This window comes from Rhincodon typus, chromosome 26, assembly GCF_021869965.1.
Source record: "Rhincodon typus isolate 14 chromosome 26, sRhiTyp1.1, whole genome shotgun sequence".
In the NCBI taxonomy this organism is placed as follows: domain Eukaryota; kingdom Metazoa; phylum Chordata; class Chondrichthyes; order Orectolobiformes; family Rhincodontidae; genus Rhincodon; species Rhincodon typus.
The window spans coordinates 18086968-18107390 of NC_063357.1; the positions used below are offsets into that span (position 1 = coordinate 18086968).

The following is a 20423-nucleotide window of genomic DNA, read 5'->3' on the forward strand; positions in this document are numbered from 1 at the left end:
TCTAAATTCTCAGACCTGGACCCTGGATGCACCACTGAATAAAATCGGTGTATTGTGGTTGTACAAACATTGAGGGCTGTAAATTGGCTTGGGCCTTAGTGCAAAATGAGCAGTAACAAATTGGCAGCCTCTTGCGTGTCTGACCTGATTTTAATTAGAGTTTAAAGCTGTAATGCTTTATTGTCTAATTTCACTCCTGTTCAAGATGAATTTATTCCCAAGAGCTCTCATTTCAGGTTTGTCCTATTGTTCCAGAGCTCAGCAAGAACATTTTTTTTTCCAAGATCAATAATTCTGTCCATTTGATACCAAATACTTGTAGCAACAGAACTTCCAACAGACACGTGGTGGCATGGGACAGGGTATTTGTGTTAAATCCTCATTCAGGTAACGGTTATGCCAAAGAATGTAAGAAAGGATGATAATCGCCTTTGAATTATTGATGATGATTTTTCCAAAACACACACAGTAAATTAGCAACACTTTTCTTCATCCACTGTCTTAATACAATTACTTATTTTAAATGCATTAGCATCGATTAAAATGGATTTTAAAAATTCCACAAAATGGATTGAAATTTTGTTTTCTAATATTAGTTACTTCTGGACTGCTGTAGATCATTCCTGGGAAATTGGTTAATAACTGCCTTGGCTCCAGGATTTACTTGACGTAGCAATTAGTCACACAAAAGCAGGTTCTGCTTCAGCTGCAAAAGTAGAAAGGTAATCCTTTAAAGGTCAGAAGGATTAGATATCTACCAGATTGTATTTCTTCAGGAAGATATGATGGATGAATTGGATCCCTTTAGACTAAGGAATGAGTAAAGGAAAGGCCAGTGAAACAGGTCTTGATTGTTGTGGCTGATGTAAGTTCTTTAGTGGTTTTACCTAAAATGTACAATTTTTAATAAGCTTTCGGCAAAAAAAACCTAACGTAAATCCTGCATTGTCTTTGAATTCAAAGGTTCGGTGTTGCACTAAGAGCTTTTGCTAAATTAAATGCAAATAATCAAAATGATTTCTATTTCTTATCTATTTTTCTAATTTGACATGTAATACTCTGATCCATCTCCCTTTCTTGGAGTGATTAAGTGGATTGCTTATAGTGATCTGGTGCTTTATATGTGGGTAGATCAATGAAAAATAGACCCTGAAGGTGTAACTGGAGAAAAATTCTGCAGATACTGGATTCATAGTCCTTTGGTGACCTTCCCAACCATCACCCAATTAAAGCCCCATAATGGTTACTTAAGGGTCTCAAACCACCATCGGTCTGATGACAGTTCTAAGGGAGGGTCACCGGACCTGAAACGTTAACTCTGTTTTTTCCTTTCACAGGTGCTGCCAGACCTGCTGAGCTTTTCCAACAACTTTGTTTTTGTATTGGTCTGATGACCTTCCTTTCTGGCAAGCCGGGAAAAGTGGCTGCTCTCTCAACCAGGAAATCGGGATGGTCTGCCTCCAGGTTGTAGGGGCTTCTACGTTTGCCCCAATCTGGGACTAGTTAGTGGCATGGGAGGGGAAGTGGCTGCTGAAAGACACTCTCCCGTCCTTACCTCCAACACCCACTCTTCCCATGACCCCACCTGGCAATGCCCTCTACCCAGAAACCATACCCACTCCCTGTAGCTGTGCAGCCTTGGCCTGCAGTTCCCAGCTGCTGCCTGCCACTGATCATGGTGGGAGGTTTCAAACCTTTTGATTTCCAATGAGCAGAAGAAGCAGAGTGTCATATTCAATTCCCTCCCATTCTTGTACAAAATGAAGCTGCGAGTCTGTTTCAAAGAGTGGACATGTCAAAACATGAAATACATGCAAAAGCAAATTGAGTTATATTAATGCAATTTAAATAAGTTTAAGCATTCACAGTTGTGCATACAGGACTCCGTTTGATATGGGTCAAGACAAAGCCCATTTACAAAGAAGGTGTCCTGTCCCCATTCTCACAGGCACCATTACTCTCTATTTTTTAAAAATCCTGTTGCTTGAACTTCACCCACACTATCATTTCAACCCTCTAAATGCTCAGACCTGGATGCTGGATACAGGAATAACTTTGTTTGACTGGCAGCTTCGAGTGGAATGGAATTTCTTTGCTGTTGCACTTATAGGTAAGCCAGCAGGTCAGCTCGTATATGCTTGATTGACACTCAGTTGCCAGACTTTCTCACTGGCGGGATTATGGAGCTTCGTTTCCAAACGCTAACTCTCCATTTACCAACCTCTCTAATTTTCCACCCGATTTTAACTCTGATCTTTTTGCGTCTGCCCCCCTGCTATGCTCAATTAAAACTCCACATGTGCTTGAGGAACAATGCCACATCTTTCATCTGACGAAGGAGCACCGCTTCAAAAGTTTGTGACTTTAAGTAAACCTGTTGCACTATAACCTGGTGTTGTGTGACTTATGACTTTGTCCACCCCAGTGCAACACCAGTATTTCCACATCATGATGTCTTTCAAACAACACTGAATTCAAGAATGTCCAGTCTCGAGACCCTGTTCTTGTCTGAACATTGTGCTTTTTGAAGTGTTTTTAACAGCATCTAATGGTATTGATTCTGTTTTGCTTCCCATTTATTTCTCCATTAGACCCATCATTGTTTCTTTCCTGCCCCAGTGCCATTTCCTTTTGCCTTGTGCCATCAGCCCTTTCCTTATTTTATCTCTCCTGCTTTCCACATAAAGATCTTCCTTCTTTCACTCCCTCCTTCCCCTGCCTTGATTAAAAATTGCTGCATCACTGAGTACCCCTGGTTCAGATAAAGGGGTCACTGAATTGAAACATTGACTCTGTTTCTACAGTTCTCCATCTATATTGCCAGACTTGTGTTTCCAGTATTTTCCAGTGGAGTTTTTTTTATTCATTCACAGGATGTGGGCATCATTGGCCAGGCCAGCATTTATTACCCATCCCTAATTGTTCAAAGGACAGTTAAGCATCAACCACATTGGGTCTGGAGTCACATGTAGGCCAGACCAGGTAAAGATGGCAGTTTCCTTACCTAAAGGATATTACTGAACCAGATGGGTTTTTCATGACAATCAGCAATGGTTTTACAGTCATCATTAGACCCCTAATTCCAGATATTTATTGAATTTAAATTTCACCATCCACCATTCGAACACAGGTCATACAGTCATACAGCTGTGAAACAGACTGTTTGGTCCAACTTGAACATGCCACCAGATTTCCAAAATTACACTAGTCCCATTTGCCTGTGTTTGGCCTATATCCCTCTAAACCTTTCCTATTAGTGTAACTGTCCAAATATATTTTAAATGTTGCAACTGTACCTGCATCTACCACTTCCTCTGGCAGTTCAACTTTGCTAGGGTCTCTGAATTAATAGCCTAGTAATAATACCACTGGGCCATCATTTTGGTTTTCAGCCAGCTTGCACCTATTTATCGCAGCCAAATATTCTGTTGTCTTTACAGCATTATGAAAATCAGCCTGAAAAGTTGCCTCTATGTTGAAAGGCAGTGTTCGTTGAGGAATAGAACATGCAGTATAAGAGTTTGGATAATCTCACTGCTTCAACACTATTATTCAGATGTGAGAGATGAGACTGTCACACTCATCAAAAACAATCATGAGTTAAGTATGAAACAAAACAGTCTCAGCAGGTCAGCTGCATATACAGAGAGAAGCGAATTTATCATTTTAAGTTGATGACTTTCATCAGAATCAAAAATATTTAGAGATGTTCCTGAGGTGATGGTCACATGATATTGTCACTGAGCTAGTCATCCAGAGACCCAAGCTAATGTTCTGGGGAAATGGGTTTGAATCCTGGCATGGTGAATATTGGAAGAATATTGGTCAAGTTTGGATTCAATGAAAAGCACTGAAATTAAAACTAGTCTAAGGGCGACCATGTAACCATTATCAATTGCTATAAAAGCCCATGTGGTTCACTAGTGGGAAGGAAATCTGTCACCTTTACCCAGTGTGGCCTAAATGTTTCACCAGACCCACAGCAATGTGGTTGAATCTTAACTGCCCACTGAAATGGCCTCGCAAAATACTCAGTTGTAAGAAAACAGCTATAAGTCCAAAGAAAGGAGTTAAACCAGATTGACGCCCCTCCTCATTTCAAATTAGGCACTGGAAACAACATTGGCAAAAATAGCCCTGCTGACACTCCTTATCAATCTGGGACTTTGTACCAAAATTGGGAGAGCTGTCCCAAAGACTAGCTGAGCAACAACCTGACATAGTTATACTTTCAGTTTCATACCTTACAGACAACGTCCTAGTCATCACCATTGACATCACCATAGCCATCACCATACCCACAACATCCCGGGATATATCATGTCCCATGGGCATGGCAGACACAATGTATGCAGTGGGGAGGGAGTTGTCCGGGGAGTCCTTAACTTCAACTTGGGACACCAGGAAGTCTCGTGGCATAAGGTCAAACATGGGCAAGGAAACTTGCTGCTGATTACCACCTTGTGCTTCCCCACACTGCCCTTACCTTGCCTGATGATTCAGTGCTCCTCTAAGTTGAACACCATTTGGAAGAATCAATGGGGATAGAAAGGGGACATACTGTACTCTGGGTGGAAGACTTCAATAGCCATCACCAACAGTGACTCGGGAACATTACTACTGACCGAGCTCTAAAGAAGTTTACTGCAGGACTGCGTCTGTGGCAGATGGTGACAGACCCAGCAAGAGAGAAATACGTCCTTCCCCTCATCTTCATCAGTCTACAGTCCTGCAGATGTATCTGTCCAGGACAGTGTTGGTAAGAGTGACCACCACACAGTCCACATGGAGATGGAGTCCTGCCTTCATATTGAGGATATCCTTTATCGAATTCTATGCTAAAGGAGATGGACGTCAAACAGATCCCAGGAACTCAAAACTGGGAATCCATGAGGCACTGTGAAGCATCAACAGCAGCAGAATTGGATTTGACCACAATATGTAACCTTGTGCTCCATCATTTACATCAACCTACCTTTATCATCAAACCAGGAGATCAACCTTCGTTCAATGAAGAGTGCAAGAATACCAGGAGCAGCACCAGGCTTACCTAAAAATGAGATGTCCGCCTGGTGACGCAACAACGCAGGATGACTTTTGTGCCAAACAGAAGTAGCATTCAACAAATAAAATTAAGCTCAGATCTAAGCCCAGCAGTCCTGCCATGAAGGTGGTGGACAATTAAGCATCTCTCAGGAAGAGGAGGCTTCACAGGTATCCCTGTCCTCAATGATGTGGGACCTCAGTTCATTGGTACAAAAGAAATGTTTCACCCAGAAGTGCCGAGTGAATGATTCATTTCTCCTGAGGTCCGCAGTGTCAAAGCTGCCAGTATTCAGCAAATTTGCTTTACTCCATAAGATATCAAGATAATGTCAAAAGTTGCCCAGTTGTGGCCTGTCTACAAAAGGCAAAACAAATTCAACCTGGCCAATTACCACCCATCTGTCTATTCTTAATCCAACAATAAAGTGATAGAAATGGTCATTAACTGTGCTGCCAAGTGTCATTTACAAAGGAATAACCTGCTCATTAACACTCACTTGGGGTTCCAAAAGGGCAACTCAACACCTGACCTCATTGCAGACTTAGTCGAAGCATGAAAAAAGTAACTGAACTCCAGAGATGGAGTAAGCTTTACTGCCTTTTACGTCAAGACAGTATTTGACTGACTCTGCCATCAAGGACCCCTAGCAAAACTAACGTCAATGGGAATTGAGGTAAAGCTCTCCACTGGGTTGGAGTCATTGCCAGCATAAGGGAAGATGGCTGTGATTGTTGGAGATCAACCTCATCTGTCCAGGGACATCACTGCAGGAATTCCTCAGGGTAGTGTCCTAGGCTCGATAAAGTTCAGCTGCTTCCTTAATGATTTTCCTTTTAACAAGAGGTCAGGAATGTGATGTTCAGCACCATTCACAAATTTTGAAGCAATCATGTAGCAAGATCTGCGCAATATCTAAGTTTGGGCTGATAAGTGGCAGGAAACATTTAAGCCACATAAATATCTGGCAATGATCGTTTTACTGAATGCCCATTATTGAGATTTTAGGAGTTCCCTTTGATCAGAAGCTGATCTGGAGCATGCATGGAAATACTATGGCTATGAGAGCACACCAGAGGCTGGAAATCCAGCAGTGAATAACTCACTTCATGTCTACAGATCAAAGAAAATGATAATGAGACAAGTACACCAGTATTAAAAGAGTCGAGAGCATTGCTACCCAATAGGAATTTAATGATCACTGAATTTGTGAAGATTTGTATGTGCCACATTATAATAAAGATATGTAAAGGATAGAACTGAAACTTTTAACAATCTTGCAGCAGTGCCCTGGGATTGAAGGACAAGACTAAAAGTGAGCAATAATGCTGTGCCTCTGTACTGCAGCTCCATCAATGAATATTTTTAGTGGGAGCAATTAATTGTTACACAGCATTCATATGCATGTAGCTTCCTTCAATGGGCAGCTGTTTGCAACATTCCTTAATGATGGATGGCCACAGTTTCTTTTAATGTCTAGGATTGTTATTCCTGCAGAAATTTCCACTTACTTCTGATGTAGCCATGGATTGTGCCAACAGAGTCTGGGGCCATGTTCTCAATCATACGGGTCCATTAGATTAACATCTCTCTCTAAAGGAATCAATTTGCCTAATAACTGTGAACAGTTTGGCACATCTATCGAGTGTTTAGAATTTTTTTTTAAATTCATTCACAGGATGAGGGTGTCACTGATTAGGCCAGCATTCATTGCCCATCCCTAATTGCACACAGAGCAATTAAGAGTCAACCACATTGCTGTGGGTCTGGCATCACATTTGGCCAGACCAGGTGGGGATGGCAGTTTCCTTCTCTAAAGGATGTTTGTGAACGAGATGGGTTTTCCCAACAATCGACAATGGTTCTATGGTCATCATTAGATCATCATGTTGGGATTTGAACCTGGATCCCCAGGACATTATCTGTTAATTTGGATTAACAGTCTAGTGGAAATACCACCAGGCCATTGCCTCCCCTTATATTGGACACTATTGATCTAGAAGAGGTATAAATGGCACTAACAGAATGATCACCAACTGATTGTCAAAAAATATTGGTTGATGGTTATAATTTGAAATTGTTGAATTCATTGTTGAATTCATTGTTGAGACCAGAGCAATGAAATGGCTCATTGAAAGATTATGTGTTGTTCCTCAAATTCCTGTTGAGCTTCACAGGAATGGCTGTTCATTGAGAGGTAGAAAAAGTAACGTGAGAGTTTGGAGATCACGGCCGGAAGTTGAGTTAAAACGACAGGCAAATAGAACCTCGGGGTCGCACGTGAGATATGAACTGAGCTCTTCCACTGGACAGCCATCCAAATCAGGTCTAGAAATCTCACTTTATAATTAAGTTTGGATTTGTGAATGGCTTAGGCACTATCCAATATGCCTCCTCCATTTTAATGCTGTATTCTGTAACCTCAATCTATATCGAAGAGTTTTTTCTAAAGTTACCATACTTACTGGAAATACAAGATGCACCTGAATTTTGAAAGGAAAAAGTTGGCACATATTTGGCCAAAACCTTTGGATCATGAGGTGCACAGCAATTTTAGGCATTATTTCTCCAGAAGGAGTGTGCCACTTATTGTCCAGCAAATATCTGACAGTATCAGTATGTTCTCTCTGCTTTCAGTTTTCTGTTGTCTTGTTGTCTTGTTCTCTTGTCTCCCTGTGCAACAAAATTTTCTGGGCTCAGTATGAGTCGGAGACTTTTCAAATACCATTCTGACACTTGGGTGAAGTGGGCTGGAGCAGTTTGATTCATGTAGGAGCTGTACTGCCATAACAAAGATAGAATTTGCAGTGTTATAGTCCTAAATTGCAGCAAATGTTTATTTATGATGCAACTCAATGCCAGGTGGACTGGATCATTAAATTTATATTTAACTAAGATTTAACTTGGAGGACTGCTAAGTTTAGCATCTATACATAAATTTCTTGATCACGTTAAATGAATGTACTTGATTATTAACCCTTGGGCAGCAGCGATGTTACATGAGAGAGAGAGAGATCGAAGACAGAATTAATAAATGTTAAAATGTAGAATTTCTGTTGCTGCTCCCAAACCCATTCTTCTCACATCAAAATGCCTTGGTCATTTTGTAACAATGTTTTCCAAACAATCTTTCTTCAGGTCAAAAACATCAGCCTGTCTGAAGGAGAGATGCTAACAATTGAAGGGCTCGATGGAAATGAACCAACTGTTCTTGCCAATGAGTCGATTTTAATGAAGGGGCAGGTGATTCGCAGCCCAAGCAATCAAGTTTCTATCCACTTCCAGAGCATTCAACTTGGAAATCCAGGCTCATTCCAATTCCATTATCAAGGTAAGTGCTTACACACCAGGGCTGTAATGATGAGGTGAAAGCAATGCCACTATTTTGTGGCTGAGTATTTTATCAAATCTGAAAGCAATAGGCCTGACTCACAAAAGAGCACTCACTCGCTAGATCTTGCGCAAGTGGAAATTTATATCCAATTGTGTGGACTTGCACTGATATTTATCAGGAGTTGTAAGAGACTCATATGTACAATACATGCTCACTATTGACATCTTCCAATAGGGTTCCTTTAAAAGCTTAGTTTGAGCTACTGTAAAATATCTTCCCAAAAAACTGGTTTATGTCAATAATGAATATGTTTGTAGTGTAATGACTTGGAAAATTGATTAAGACAAAATAAATATTTAGCACTATTTTAAACTGCTTTGTATTGTTTCCATTCCTCTGTCTTCAGAGGCTGGTAGGTGATAATCAACCCTGGTTCAGTGGAGAGTGCAGGAGGGTATGCCAGGAGAAGCATCAGGCATACCTAAAAATGAGGTGTCAGCCTGGTGAAGTTTCCAAACAGGACTACTTAAGTGCCAAACAGCATAAGCAGCAAGTGATAGACAGAGCTGAGTGATCCTACAACTAATAGATCAGATCTAAGCTCTGCAGTCAGGCACACAGAAAGATTGTTATGGTTGTTGGAGGTTGGACCCCTCAGCTCCAGGATATTCTGCAGGAGTTCCTTAGGGTAATGTCCTTGGCTCAACCATCTTCAGCTGCTTCTTCAATGACCTTCTCTCCATCATAAGGTCAGAAGCGGGGATGTTTGCCAGTGACTAGTAGTAAATAACATTTACATCACACAAAGGCCAGGCAATGACCATCTCCAATAAGAGATGATCTAACCACCATCTCTTGACATTCAATTGTGTTAGCATCACTGAATCCCCTACTATCAACATCCTAGGAGTTATCAGTGCACCAGAAACTCAATTGTACTCACCATATAAATACAGTAGCTGCAAGAGCTGGACTTATATAAATGACACCAAAATTGGTGGTACAGTTGACAGTGAAGAAGTTTATCTAAGATTACAATGGGATCTTGATAAATTGGGCCAGTGGGCTGAAGAGTGGCAGATGGAATTTAATTTGGATAAATGCAAATTGTTGCATTTTGGAAAATCAAGTAAGGTCAGAATTTACACAGTTAATGTCAGGGCCCTGGGTAGTGTTGTTGAACAAAATGACTTAGGGGTTCAGCTACATAGTTCTTTGGAATTTGCATCATGGGTAGAAGGGGTGGTTAAGAAGGCATTTAACACACTTGCCTTCGTTGCTGAGACCACGGAGTATAGGAGTTGGGATGTTATGTTGAGTTTGTACACGACATTGGTGAGGCCACTTTTGGAGTACTGTGTGCAGTTCTGGTTGCTCTGTGATAGGAAGGATAGTATTAAATTGGAGAGGGATCAGAAAAGATTAACCAGGATGTTGCCAGAACTGGAGGGTTTGAGTTATAAGGATAAGCTTGGATTTTTTTCACCGGAGCATAGGAAGTTGAGGGGTGACCTTGTAGAGGCTTATAAAATCATGAGGGGCATAGATAATTTGAATAGCAAAGGTTGTTTCCCTAGAGTGGTGGGGGTGGGGGGGGGGGGTGGGGGGTGGGTGTTCAAAACTAGAGGTCACATTTTTGAGGTGAGAGGAGAAAGATTTAAAAGGGACCTGAGGGGCAACTTTTTCACTCAGATAGTGGTTTGTATGTGTAATGAACTGCCGGAGGAAGTGGTAGATGCAGGTACGGTTACAACATTCAAAGACATTTGGACAGATACATGAATAGGAAAAGTTTGGAGGGAAATGGGCCATGTGCAGGCAGGTGGAACTAGTTTAGTTTGGGAAGCCTGGACCGCATGGACTGGTTGTACCGAAGGGTCTATTTCCGTGCTGTATGACTGTATGACTCTACAATTGCAGTGGCTGCAAGAGCAGATCAGAGACTAGGAATACTGCAATGAGTAACGCCCTCCACCACCGACGCTCAGTAGTAGCAGTGTGTACTATCTACTCGATGCACTGTAGAAATTCACCAAAGATCCTTCGGCAGCACCTTCCAAACTCACGACCACTTCCATTTTGAAGGACAAAGGAAGCAGATACATGGGAAAACCTCCACCTTCAAGTTCCCCTCCAAGCCACTCACCATTCTGAATTGGAAATATATTTCTGTTCCTTCAGTGTCGCTAGGTCATAATCCTGAATTCCCTCCCTAATGGCATTGTGAGTCAACCCATTGCACATGGACTGCAACAGTTCAAGAAGGCAGCTCACCACAGCCTTCTCAAGGGCAACTAGGGACTGGCAAGAAATGTTGGCCAGCCCAGCGATGAATTAAAAAAAATATTCAAGGCTTTCACTTAATCTCAGGAGATTGGAGTGACTATAGCACAAATGTGTAGTGCAAAAGTTGGTGAGTGGTGAGAGTCTACTCATTACACCAACAAATAATAAAATATATTTTCTAATCACTATTTGTAATAAATGATGGACAAGACTTTCTCTGGTTACAATTCTTTAAGAATGTAAAAGTATCTGCTTTTGAACAATATTTTTTCTGAAACTCAGTATGTTTTGGTTTCATTCTTACCAATTCATGTGAGAGGAATCTTACCCTCACTTCACGGGTCATTTCAATGCTTTAGCTGAACAGTCATTGCATAAAATGTCAGCAGCATCCCAAGAGCATCTTTCCATTACAACAAATTTATATGTTTGCCATGGCTCATGTTGAGTGTTTATCAGTTCTTTCACTTAGTGTTCTTGATTTGCTGCACACTTGTCCTTGTCTGAGGATGGAAATCCACACTGAATCAATTCTCGCTTTAGTGTCCTCCTAGCTCCTCCACTGTCTGTGCCCATCACCCTCCTGGCTGTTCCTCCTCTTGGTGCCCCTTGTGACTCCTCCAACTCTCAGTGCTCCTCCTGGCTGCTAGCACACTCACTGCCTCCTCACTCACCACACCCCACCACCCCAGCTCCTCCATCCCCTCGGTCCTCCTCTTTGTTCCTCCCCCTCCTCTTAGTGGCCTCTTGCCCTACATTCCTACATTCCTACATTCCTTGGTACCTCTCCAGGCTTCTCCCCCTCTCTTGTCGGTCCTGCCTCCTCCCCCCTCTTGCCCCTATTGGCCCTGCCCTCTCAGTGCCCTTCCACTTCTCCCCCCTCCACTTCCCCACATCAGTCCAGGTTCCTACTCTCTCAGGACCATTCTATGTCACAGTACTGTTTCACTACATAAATAAGTTTAACAATTGCTGAAGCTCAAGTTTTCTGGGCAAGGAATAAGAACACATCCTCATGAATTGAAAGACAATGGGACACCGTGAATGCTAGAATGTTGTGTATACTTATGACCTATGTTAAGGAAAGCCCACACCATTTCTACTGCATGTATCCCATTAGTGAATATTTTTGAGTTGATTGTGTATCGTTTGGTTAGTTTTGGCAAGTTCCCAGCTAGTGTTATTTCTGTTTAGGGAATGGAAAATAAAGGGCAAGCAAAATGTTCTCCTTGCAGAAGACATAACATAATTCTTTGCTAATCCATACTTTACTGACTTCACTCAAGCCATTTCCTTCAAATCAGGCTGTTTGTCACCGTGAAAGGGATCAGTAATTTACAGAAAAGGCAATGAGAGAGATAGCGATGAGTGCAATTTTTCTTAATCACTTTCTGGGCCAGCATTTATTGCCTGTCCCTGGCTGCCCTTGAGAAGGTGGGGGTGTGCTGCCTTTTTGAACTGCAGCAATAACACAGGAAGGCAAGATAACCAAGAACAAAGAACAGGAACAGGACCTTTGGCTCACCAAGCATTTTATAAACAAATGGAGCACGAGCACATTCCTTCAAGAAAAGGAATATGTCAGCAAACTATTTATACAAGTCTACCATTTTTGGAAGATGCTCTTCTTGATTCCAGCAGGATTTGGAAGAGCAGCAATACTGGTTGAAAATTCCCAACAACTCGATTCCAATCTGCGTAATGGCTCTAGATAGGATTTAGATTTGTCAGGTTGAATTTTACCAGGAGTTTATCACGGCTGACACTTACCTGCACATACAACTGTACATACCTATCCCAATCATTGGTTAAGCATCAGACCACACATCCCAGCGTCCTTAGCCACATCCCATCTTATGACAATCTCTAAGTCAATGCTACTTATTCTCCAATGCCCTAGTGTGTCCTCACATCTTATCATTGTTCAATGTAGGACCATCACATACGGGGAAATATTTGCCAACACCAAAGCAAACAGAAAAAGAAACGGACATGTATCTCTCAGAGTACACAGGGACTGCTTGCAGATTGAGCATCAACAATTTTATAATCAATGCATCATTACTGCACCCAACCCCCCTCTACGGAACTGGGTGTCAAATAAGTTCCTTTCCAGTCCCACCTCCTCCCTTCCATTCCAGCTACCAACAGGTTTCATCTCTCCCATTGGCCAACCAGGTCGCACCTACTACTGATATCCACCTATCATCACCATTCCGCCACCCTCCACCCCCAACTTCTTTATGTGCAGCTCCCCCTCTACCCACATTCAGTCCTGAAGAAGAGTAATATCCGAAATGTTGACATCTCCTCCTCCAGATGCTGCCTGGCTTGCTGTGTTTTTCCAGCCTTCTGTTTGTCTACCTTGGATTCCAGCATCTGCAGTTTGTTTGTCTCTAATTAAATCCTGTCTGACTTGTAGCACCCGATGCTACACCTCACTAGCACGCTGAAGGTGATATTCTTCATGCTCAATGTCCTCATTATCCCCCTCAGAAGACTGCTTTTGCCCTGCCAGTTCATTGGCCTCCATCTTTGCCTGTTCCAGATATGCAGAGCACAGCATGCTGGGATTATTTAACACACAATATCTGGACTGTACTGTAGACCATTCCAAGCAGTGGAACTTCATCCTCAGCAGGCCTATCGTTTGCTTCCCCAAGGCCCTAGCTGTGAATGCACTATGCCCTCAGCCGGGGAGTTATGTAATAGACTCATCAGTCTTGTTAGCAGAGAGTGGCCCTTGTCCCCCAGTAACCGTCATGGTAAGGCATCTGGCCTCTCTAGCTCAGCAGGAGCGTGAGCGTTCTCAATGATAAAGGCATCGTGGCAGTTCCCCAGGGGCCTGGTGCAGACTTCTAAAATGTGTTATCAATAATCACAGGTCACACGCACGTTAATTGAGTGAAACACTTCTGTATTGTTGAACCCTGCAGCGGGGGGGAAACCAGCGCTGTTGCTAAAGCTGATTATCCAGGCTGCAGCACTGACCACATCACACGGAAATGAGATGCAACGGTGTTATCCGGCACAAGTGACTCCAGTAACAGCCTTGATGTATGTTGAGGATTGACTGATCTCACCCAGGCTGCCAGGGAAGGAGCCAGTCGCAGAAAAATTCAGTGCTGTCACCTTAATGGCTACTGGGATAGAATGGCCACCCACCCCTTCATGCAGTTGGCATAGTTCTGTGACAGTGTCTCAGGATAATTACAGTCTAATACTGCACCTTGGTGTAGTTCTGTGACACTGCCTCAGGATGAGCTCAACCTGACACTGCACCTTGGTATAGTTCTGTGACAGTGTCTCAGGATGAGCTCAACCTGATACTGCACCCGTTCATCTGGAGGAAATGGCATTGAGAACAATAGACTCTGGTTTTCCTGTACCTCCTCCACATCTTGAGGAGACTTTCAGCTGCACCCTCTTTGGGTGGAGGCCATTGTTTGGAGGTTGCTGCTGGTCCTTGGGCTTGCTGGGACATTTGTTCTTCCTCCATTTCTCTACACCTTCATTGCATCACAGCTACAGCAAAGATAACCCCTGCTGTGGCAGGACCCATCAGTCACGTTTCCAGTGAAGCTGTGTGAGGAGCATATGACGCAGAATGGGTCCTTAGCAATGTCAGCAGTCAGCATTCACATCACTCACAAATGCCAGTTTAATATACTCCTCCATTTAATGGGATATGGAGCACTGTGACAAGGTGGGCCATGGAATAACTTGACATAAAACCTTCACATTGGACCTCATTCCAATGAATGCTTCACCAGTCATGTTGCAAAGAGACAGTAAGAGAGTATAAGGGATTTGTGCATGCTGAACTCTTCTCCTTCCAGCACACATCACCCAGGAAAAGCATTATTGTTGAAAAGAACATGTTGTGTTGTACTTACAGTTCAGGTTGAAAGAGGATCAGTTCTGTGCCCTTGTACAGCCCATGAGGTCTTGCATTAGCTTTGTGGTTTGTGGCCCACAGGTGCCTATTTTAAGGTCACCTCGAATTACTGTTGCATCACAGAAATAACTATCTTCAATCTACAATGACCAGTGACATGATCAGGGTTACTGGGGACCAGCATTTTTACCCCACACTGTTGGATACTGTATGCGTTTCAGAAACACAATGATATTATTGCAAAGGACTTCAGCCTGTACTCAGCAAGTGCATGGCTGATGCAATTGCCCCTTGAAGGGCCTCTCATTGCTCAGGAGTGGAGTCCATGTATTGGGACAAAAAAGAAAACTGACCCCATCCACTCTGGGTGTGGTCACCGCCATTATTAATTTCTATATTGCGTTTAGGAATCAAGAGATCGTGAAAGCCAGCACAAGTCATGTCAACACAGTGCCTCCCAGGCACAGCCTAGCCATCAGCACCAGCTTCCCCCGTCTGAGTCCCTTCCGACTTGGCACCTACCACCATGCAGCCTATCGCTACTTATCCCCTACATGTTCCCCACTCACAACATTGATTTATGACTCCCATTTGGCATCCCACTTGGCCGATAGGGACCAGGAGGATTGGTGAATGGGGTGGTGCTGAGCAGGGTCATCACCTTCCTTCAGGACTGGCAGAAAAGGTCATGCCACCAGATCCTGCCAGTCTGGTCTCAGCTTGCCACCGGAGTCAGTTTCTGCGGTCTGGAGGAACGCCCAGAAATGTCATGTGAAGGTAAGTGACCTTCTCTGCTCCTTAAAGGTAAGTGCCACTATCTTCTCTGTGATACCTAACACTCACTCGGTCTCTACTACTGCCCCCATCTCCCACTGAGGATCATGCTACACCACATTCGCTATTGTCTGCAGCATCCACCCTCACTTGCTGTAATCTCCTGTGTGTCTGGGGAGTGAGTCACTGATTCGAACTCTTCACCTGGGTAACCCCCAATCTTCTTATTCCCTTCTTGATTGCCCTACACATCAACCCCAGTACATTACCAAAGTAGCTATTATTTTATATTTTAAATTTTGTGCATAAGGAATACAGTATTCTTATTCAACCTATCGTGTAATTATTAGTTATTAGTATTTTTGGCCTATTTTTCTCTGCTGGTAGGATCTCTGGTGGTTCAGAGATTTTCTACACTCCAGAATATAGTCATAAGGGTTCTGTCATGCCTCTGTGCTATATTCGCTGATGTGGCTGTTATGGATGAGACATGACAGTACTACAGGTTTATTTTCTTGCTTTGCAATCTTGTTTGTAAAATACTTTCTGCAGAATCTAGCGCCTAGAATACAAAATTCACAACAGCAGTATGTATTAGATAATTTTTTTGTATCAAAACCAACATTAGAACTGTATTGGCAATCCAGGTGCCTGAAATCTGTTCTGATATCATCATAATCTGTGTGGTACAGTTCACTCAGGGAGTCCAACTGCTAATGCAACATACATTTTTACTTGCATGTTGTAGGCTGGAACACTGAATAGTGATGGTAGAGGATCTGACTTTCTTTCCATCACAAGACCAACCAGGAATCTCTCCTGTTCTTCCTACCTGCCACTGGCATGTTTTAGAAGGATTTGCAGATGATATCCAAGCAGTTTGTCCATGTTATGTCTTTAGCCATTAGGTTCAGGTAGGATTTGAACCTGCTCCTTCCAACTCAGAGACAGGGGCATTACCCACTATGCCACAAGACCTCCCTCCAATTCATGATCTACTTATTCAGAATGCTGACAACTGATGTTGGCTTAAATAGGACAGGACAAAAAAATATTTTTGGCCTTTTACACAGGCGCCCAAGACATCCTTTATGATTTTTTTTTTCTGTGGATGCATGGTTGATCTTTACCCTTTGCTGTGCTGCAAATGATTGATTTTCTCCTGGCACTGAGTGGAATTTATTTATGAGCCCAATGCTTTTTATGTCTGACTATATATTCTAAATATGGTTGTGTTATTTGCTCAAGTTCAGTTCTTGGCTACACACAACTGACAGTTTCTGTTACAGGTGTAGAGTTAACCTTTTCACTCATGTTGAGCAGAAATATCATATCGTTATGTTATTGAGGAAGATATTAATAGTTATAAAGGGATTTCCAATGTTTGTGTTTTTAAACTAGGTGCTTGCGTTGCAGCCTCCCTACTCGCAGTGGTGTTTTAATATATTAATGGGTCAGGATAGTCTAATATAAATTATATTTATATTTTTTAAGTGACCTTTTGCACTGCTTACATTGAAGGGTGTATGATTTGCTTGTATATCGAAAAATAATTTTGAACAAGGTTGAATAAATGTGTGGTGAGACAAACCAATTGTCCAATGCCCCAGGAAGTATATATTGAAATGGTTTAAAATATCAGTGTACAAGCGGCAGCTATATTTCAGTGTGGTTCAATCAAGGATGTAGGATACATGTACAGAAGCCTTGTTTAGGTTTCTTGATTGCAGTAACCGCAGGGATCCCCAAACAATCTTCATTGGCCTACTCTTCCTAATAAATATTGATTTTCAAAACTATCATTTGTAGACTATTTTTTAAATGTTTTTCTTCATAATTTCTGGACCTTGATCATTGGCACAATGAGGGCTGATCTCAGATTCACAATTTTTTTTCAATTAAATAATCTTTTAGCTGTAACTTGTGTCCTTAGAAGCTTGGCTTTAGTAAGCTTTGTTCCCTTGGGAGCCACAGCGAACAATCAGAAGTGACAACTTGTTAGACATTGGTAAAAACCTCCTAATGTCAGTCCTGGAAAGGGAGACAAAATCACAAGTTTCAGATGCTACACATACATTTATGCCATCCATTCCCTTGCTACCAATCTAAATGACACTTGCAACAACATGACTACAAGAGCAGGCCAGAAGCTAGGAATACTGCAGCAAGTAATACACCCCCTGACTCCCCAAAGCCTGTCCACCATCTACAAGGCACAAGTCAGGAGTGTGATGGAATATTCCCCATTTGCCTGGATGAGTGCAGCCCCAACAACACTCAAGAAGCTTAACACCATCCAGGACAAAGCAGCCCGCTTGATTGGCACTACATCCATAAGCATCCACTCCTTCCACCACAGACGCTCAGTAGCAGTGTGTACTATCTACAAGATGCACTGCAGAAATTCACCAAAGATCCTCAGACAGCACCTTCCAAACCCACGACCACTTCTATCTAGAAGGACCAGGACATCAGACATATGGGAACACCACCACGCCCAAATTCCCCTCCAAACCATTCACCATCCTGACTTGGAAATATATCGCCATTCCTTCACTGTCGCTGGGTCAAAATCCTGGAATTCCCTCCCTAATAGCATTGTGGGTCAACCCACAGCAGGAGGACTGCTGCAGTTCAAGAAGGCAGCTCACCACCACCTTCTCAAGGGCAACTAGGGATGGGCAAGAAATGCCGGCCAGCTGGTGACACCCACATCCCACAAATGAATAGAAAAAGAAAGGAGATATATTGTTTCATTGGGCTGAATTAGAGACTCTTTCCATCATTATTTAAAAGTATATTATTATCAAACAATCATGCTGATAATTAGGCTGGAATATTTGAAAGGGGATTATTGGGTTTTAGGGAAGTCTTTAATTGAGACCATTCACTTGAAGGAAACATTGCCTCATACACACTCCAATATTCCAGCTAAGCACCATTCCCCAGAAGTGGAATATAGTAAATGCAACTGCACCTCCCTTAGGCCATTGTTGCATTTTGAAAAGTTACTTATGGCATAACATCAATCCTTCAGAGCTAATAAAAAAAACTCCAACATTTGTTTTTAGGAGAGGTATATTGTGCCTGTACATCAGTAGCAATTAGTCAATGTCTCTTCTCCAAAAACAATTAGACACATACTCAGAGATAGCAAGAACTGCAGATGCTGGAGTCAGAGATGACACAGTGCGGAGCTGCAGCAGGCCAGGCAGCATTAGAGCAGCAGGAATGTTGACGTTTGGGGTTGGATCCTTCTTCAGAAATGGGGAGGGGGAAGGGGTCTGGGAAGTAAATAGAGAGAGGAGGGGTGGGGCTGGGGAAGTTAGGTGGGATGGTGATAGGTGAGTGTAGGTAGGCAGTTATGGGGATTGGTCAGTGAGGTGGGAGGAGCGGATAGGTGGGAGAGAAGATGGACAGGTTGTGTCAGGTCAAGGAGCGGAGATAAGAAGGAGGGTTGAACATGGGATGAGGCCAGGAGTAGGGGCATTTTAAAACTGGTGAACTCCATGTTTAGGCCATCGGGCTATAGGCTCCTGAGGCCGAATATGAGGTGTTGCTCCTCCAGTTTGTGGGTGGTGTCATTGTGACACATACTCAGCCTAAATGATGAAGAGCCAGACACCTCTGCTATGAAAATCTAACAGGCACCTATATCTTTGATATCTATGATCACAGCTACAAGCACCAGTGATAACAAGGTGTAGAGCTGGATGAACACAGCAGGCCAAGCAGCATCAGAGGAGCAGGAAGGCTGACGTTTCGGGCCTAGACCCTTCTTCAGAAATGGAGCAGGATGGCTAATGTTTTGGGCCTAACAGCTCTTGGTTAATTTGCTGGTTTCATGAAAATAGTAAAATTGATAACGCGTTCACAGAATGTAAGACCATTTTTGAAGGAGGTGCAGGTCACCAAATTCAAATCAATTGAAGTTACATTGAGTTTTCACTCCTCCTTAATAATAGCAATTCTTTAGGCAGTGTATACTTACTGTGACTGCTGTCAATGCATTTTGTAACTGAGCATGAATTTCACAAAGTGCCTCTTGCTGAAGGCTGGAACCCAAACTCTGACCCAGAAAGTGCAGAGAAATCTCTCAACCGCAAAGCATGTCCTTTTTGAGCTAATGCCATAACCTTTTTACTTTGAATACAATACAAATCTGAAGAGATTTCAATGCACCCATTTTAAATTCCAGAATTACAATTGATATGAACAAAAGTTACCCTGTTAACAATTGTTCATATAATGTTCATAAAACATTATAAATTAAATTGATTTGGAAATCTGATGCTGAAGGCTCCCACTGATTTGAATTCTGAGGGTAACATGCATGTGTACGTTTGTCACAAGTATGAACTTGAATAAAGTCTGTCAGAATTATTGTTATGTAATCCAATATTGTAAAGAAATTGAGACGACCGCATGCATTTATACAAAACCTTTAATGAGGTAAAGAACTTTAGGATGCTTCACAGGACTATTATCAAACTGAATTTGACACCAAACTACATTAGAACCTCAGGTAAACCTGGTCAAAGAGATATCTTAAAGGAAGAGGGGGTAATAGAAAGGCAGAAGATTTCAAGGAGGGAGTTCTGGAGCTTTGGGCCGATGTAGCTAAAGGTATAACTATCAACGGTGTAGCAACTAAAACCAGGAATGTGTGAAAAGCCAGATTGAAGGAGTACAATGATCTGGGGTAAGGTGCTGGTGGTGGGTTAGTTTCAGGGCTGGAGTGTCTCCAATCCCAACAGTGCCACTGTGAGGCAAGGGAAGTGGAGCTGTTCTGCTGGATGTTGTCAGTGATTTTGGTAATTGTGGGTGGACAACATTGGGAGGCCAGGGTAGGCTAATTTGATCACAAACTGCACCTCCGATTGATCACTGAGCCTGTTTATATCCACCTTTACAACTGCCCATCTCAAGCTTACCTTCTATCAATGAGAGTATCGAAAAATTAAAAGCACAATAAGATCATCTGTCCCTTGGAGCCTGCTCCACCATTTCATTCTGTCCAGATTGCCTTTCTCCAATGCTGTTCTCACCTGCCTCTCAAATTCCACCCACACAACCAGCAATTGGGC

General features: G+C 42.5%; 1 protein-coding gene across 1 annotated transcript in view; it reads left to right on the forward strand.

Annotated features, from left to right (window-relative positions):
- Window positions 1–20423, forward strand: part of LOC109930302 (seizure protein 6 homolog) — an 834907-nt gene that overhangs the window by 522476 nt on the left and 292008 nt on the right. Inside the window, exon 4 of the mRNA XM_048612359.1 lies at window positions 8183–8375. Within this exon, the coding sequence (XP_048468316.1) occupies window positions 8183–8375 (193 nt within the window). The remainder of the gene's footprint in view (window positions 1–8182; window positions 8376–20423) is intronic.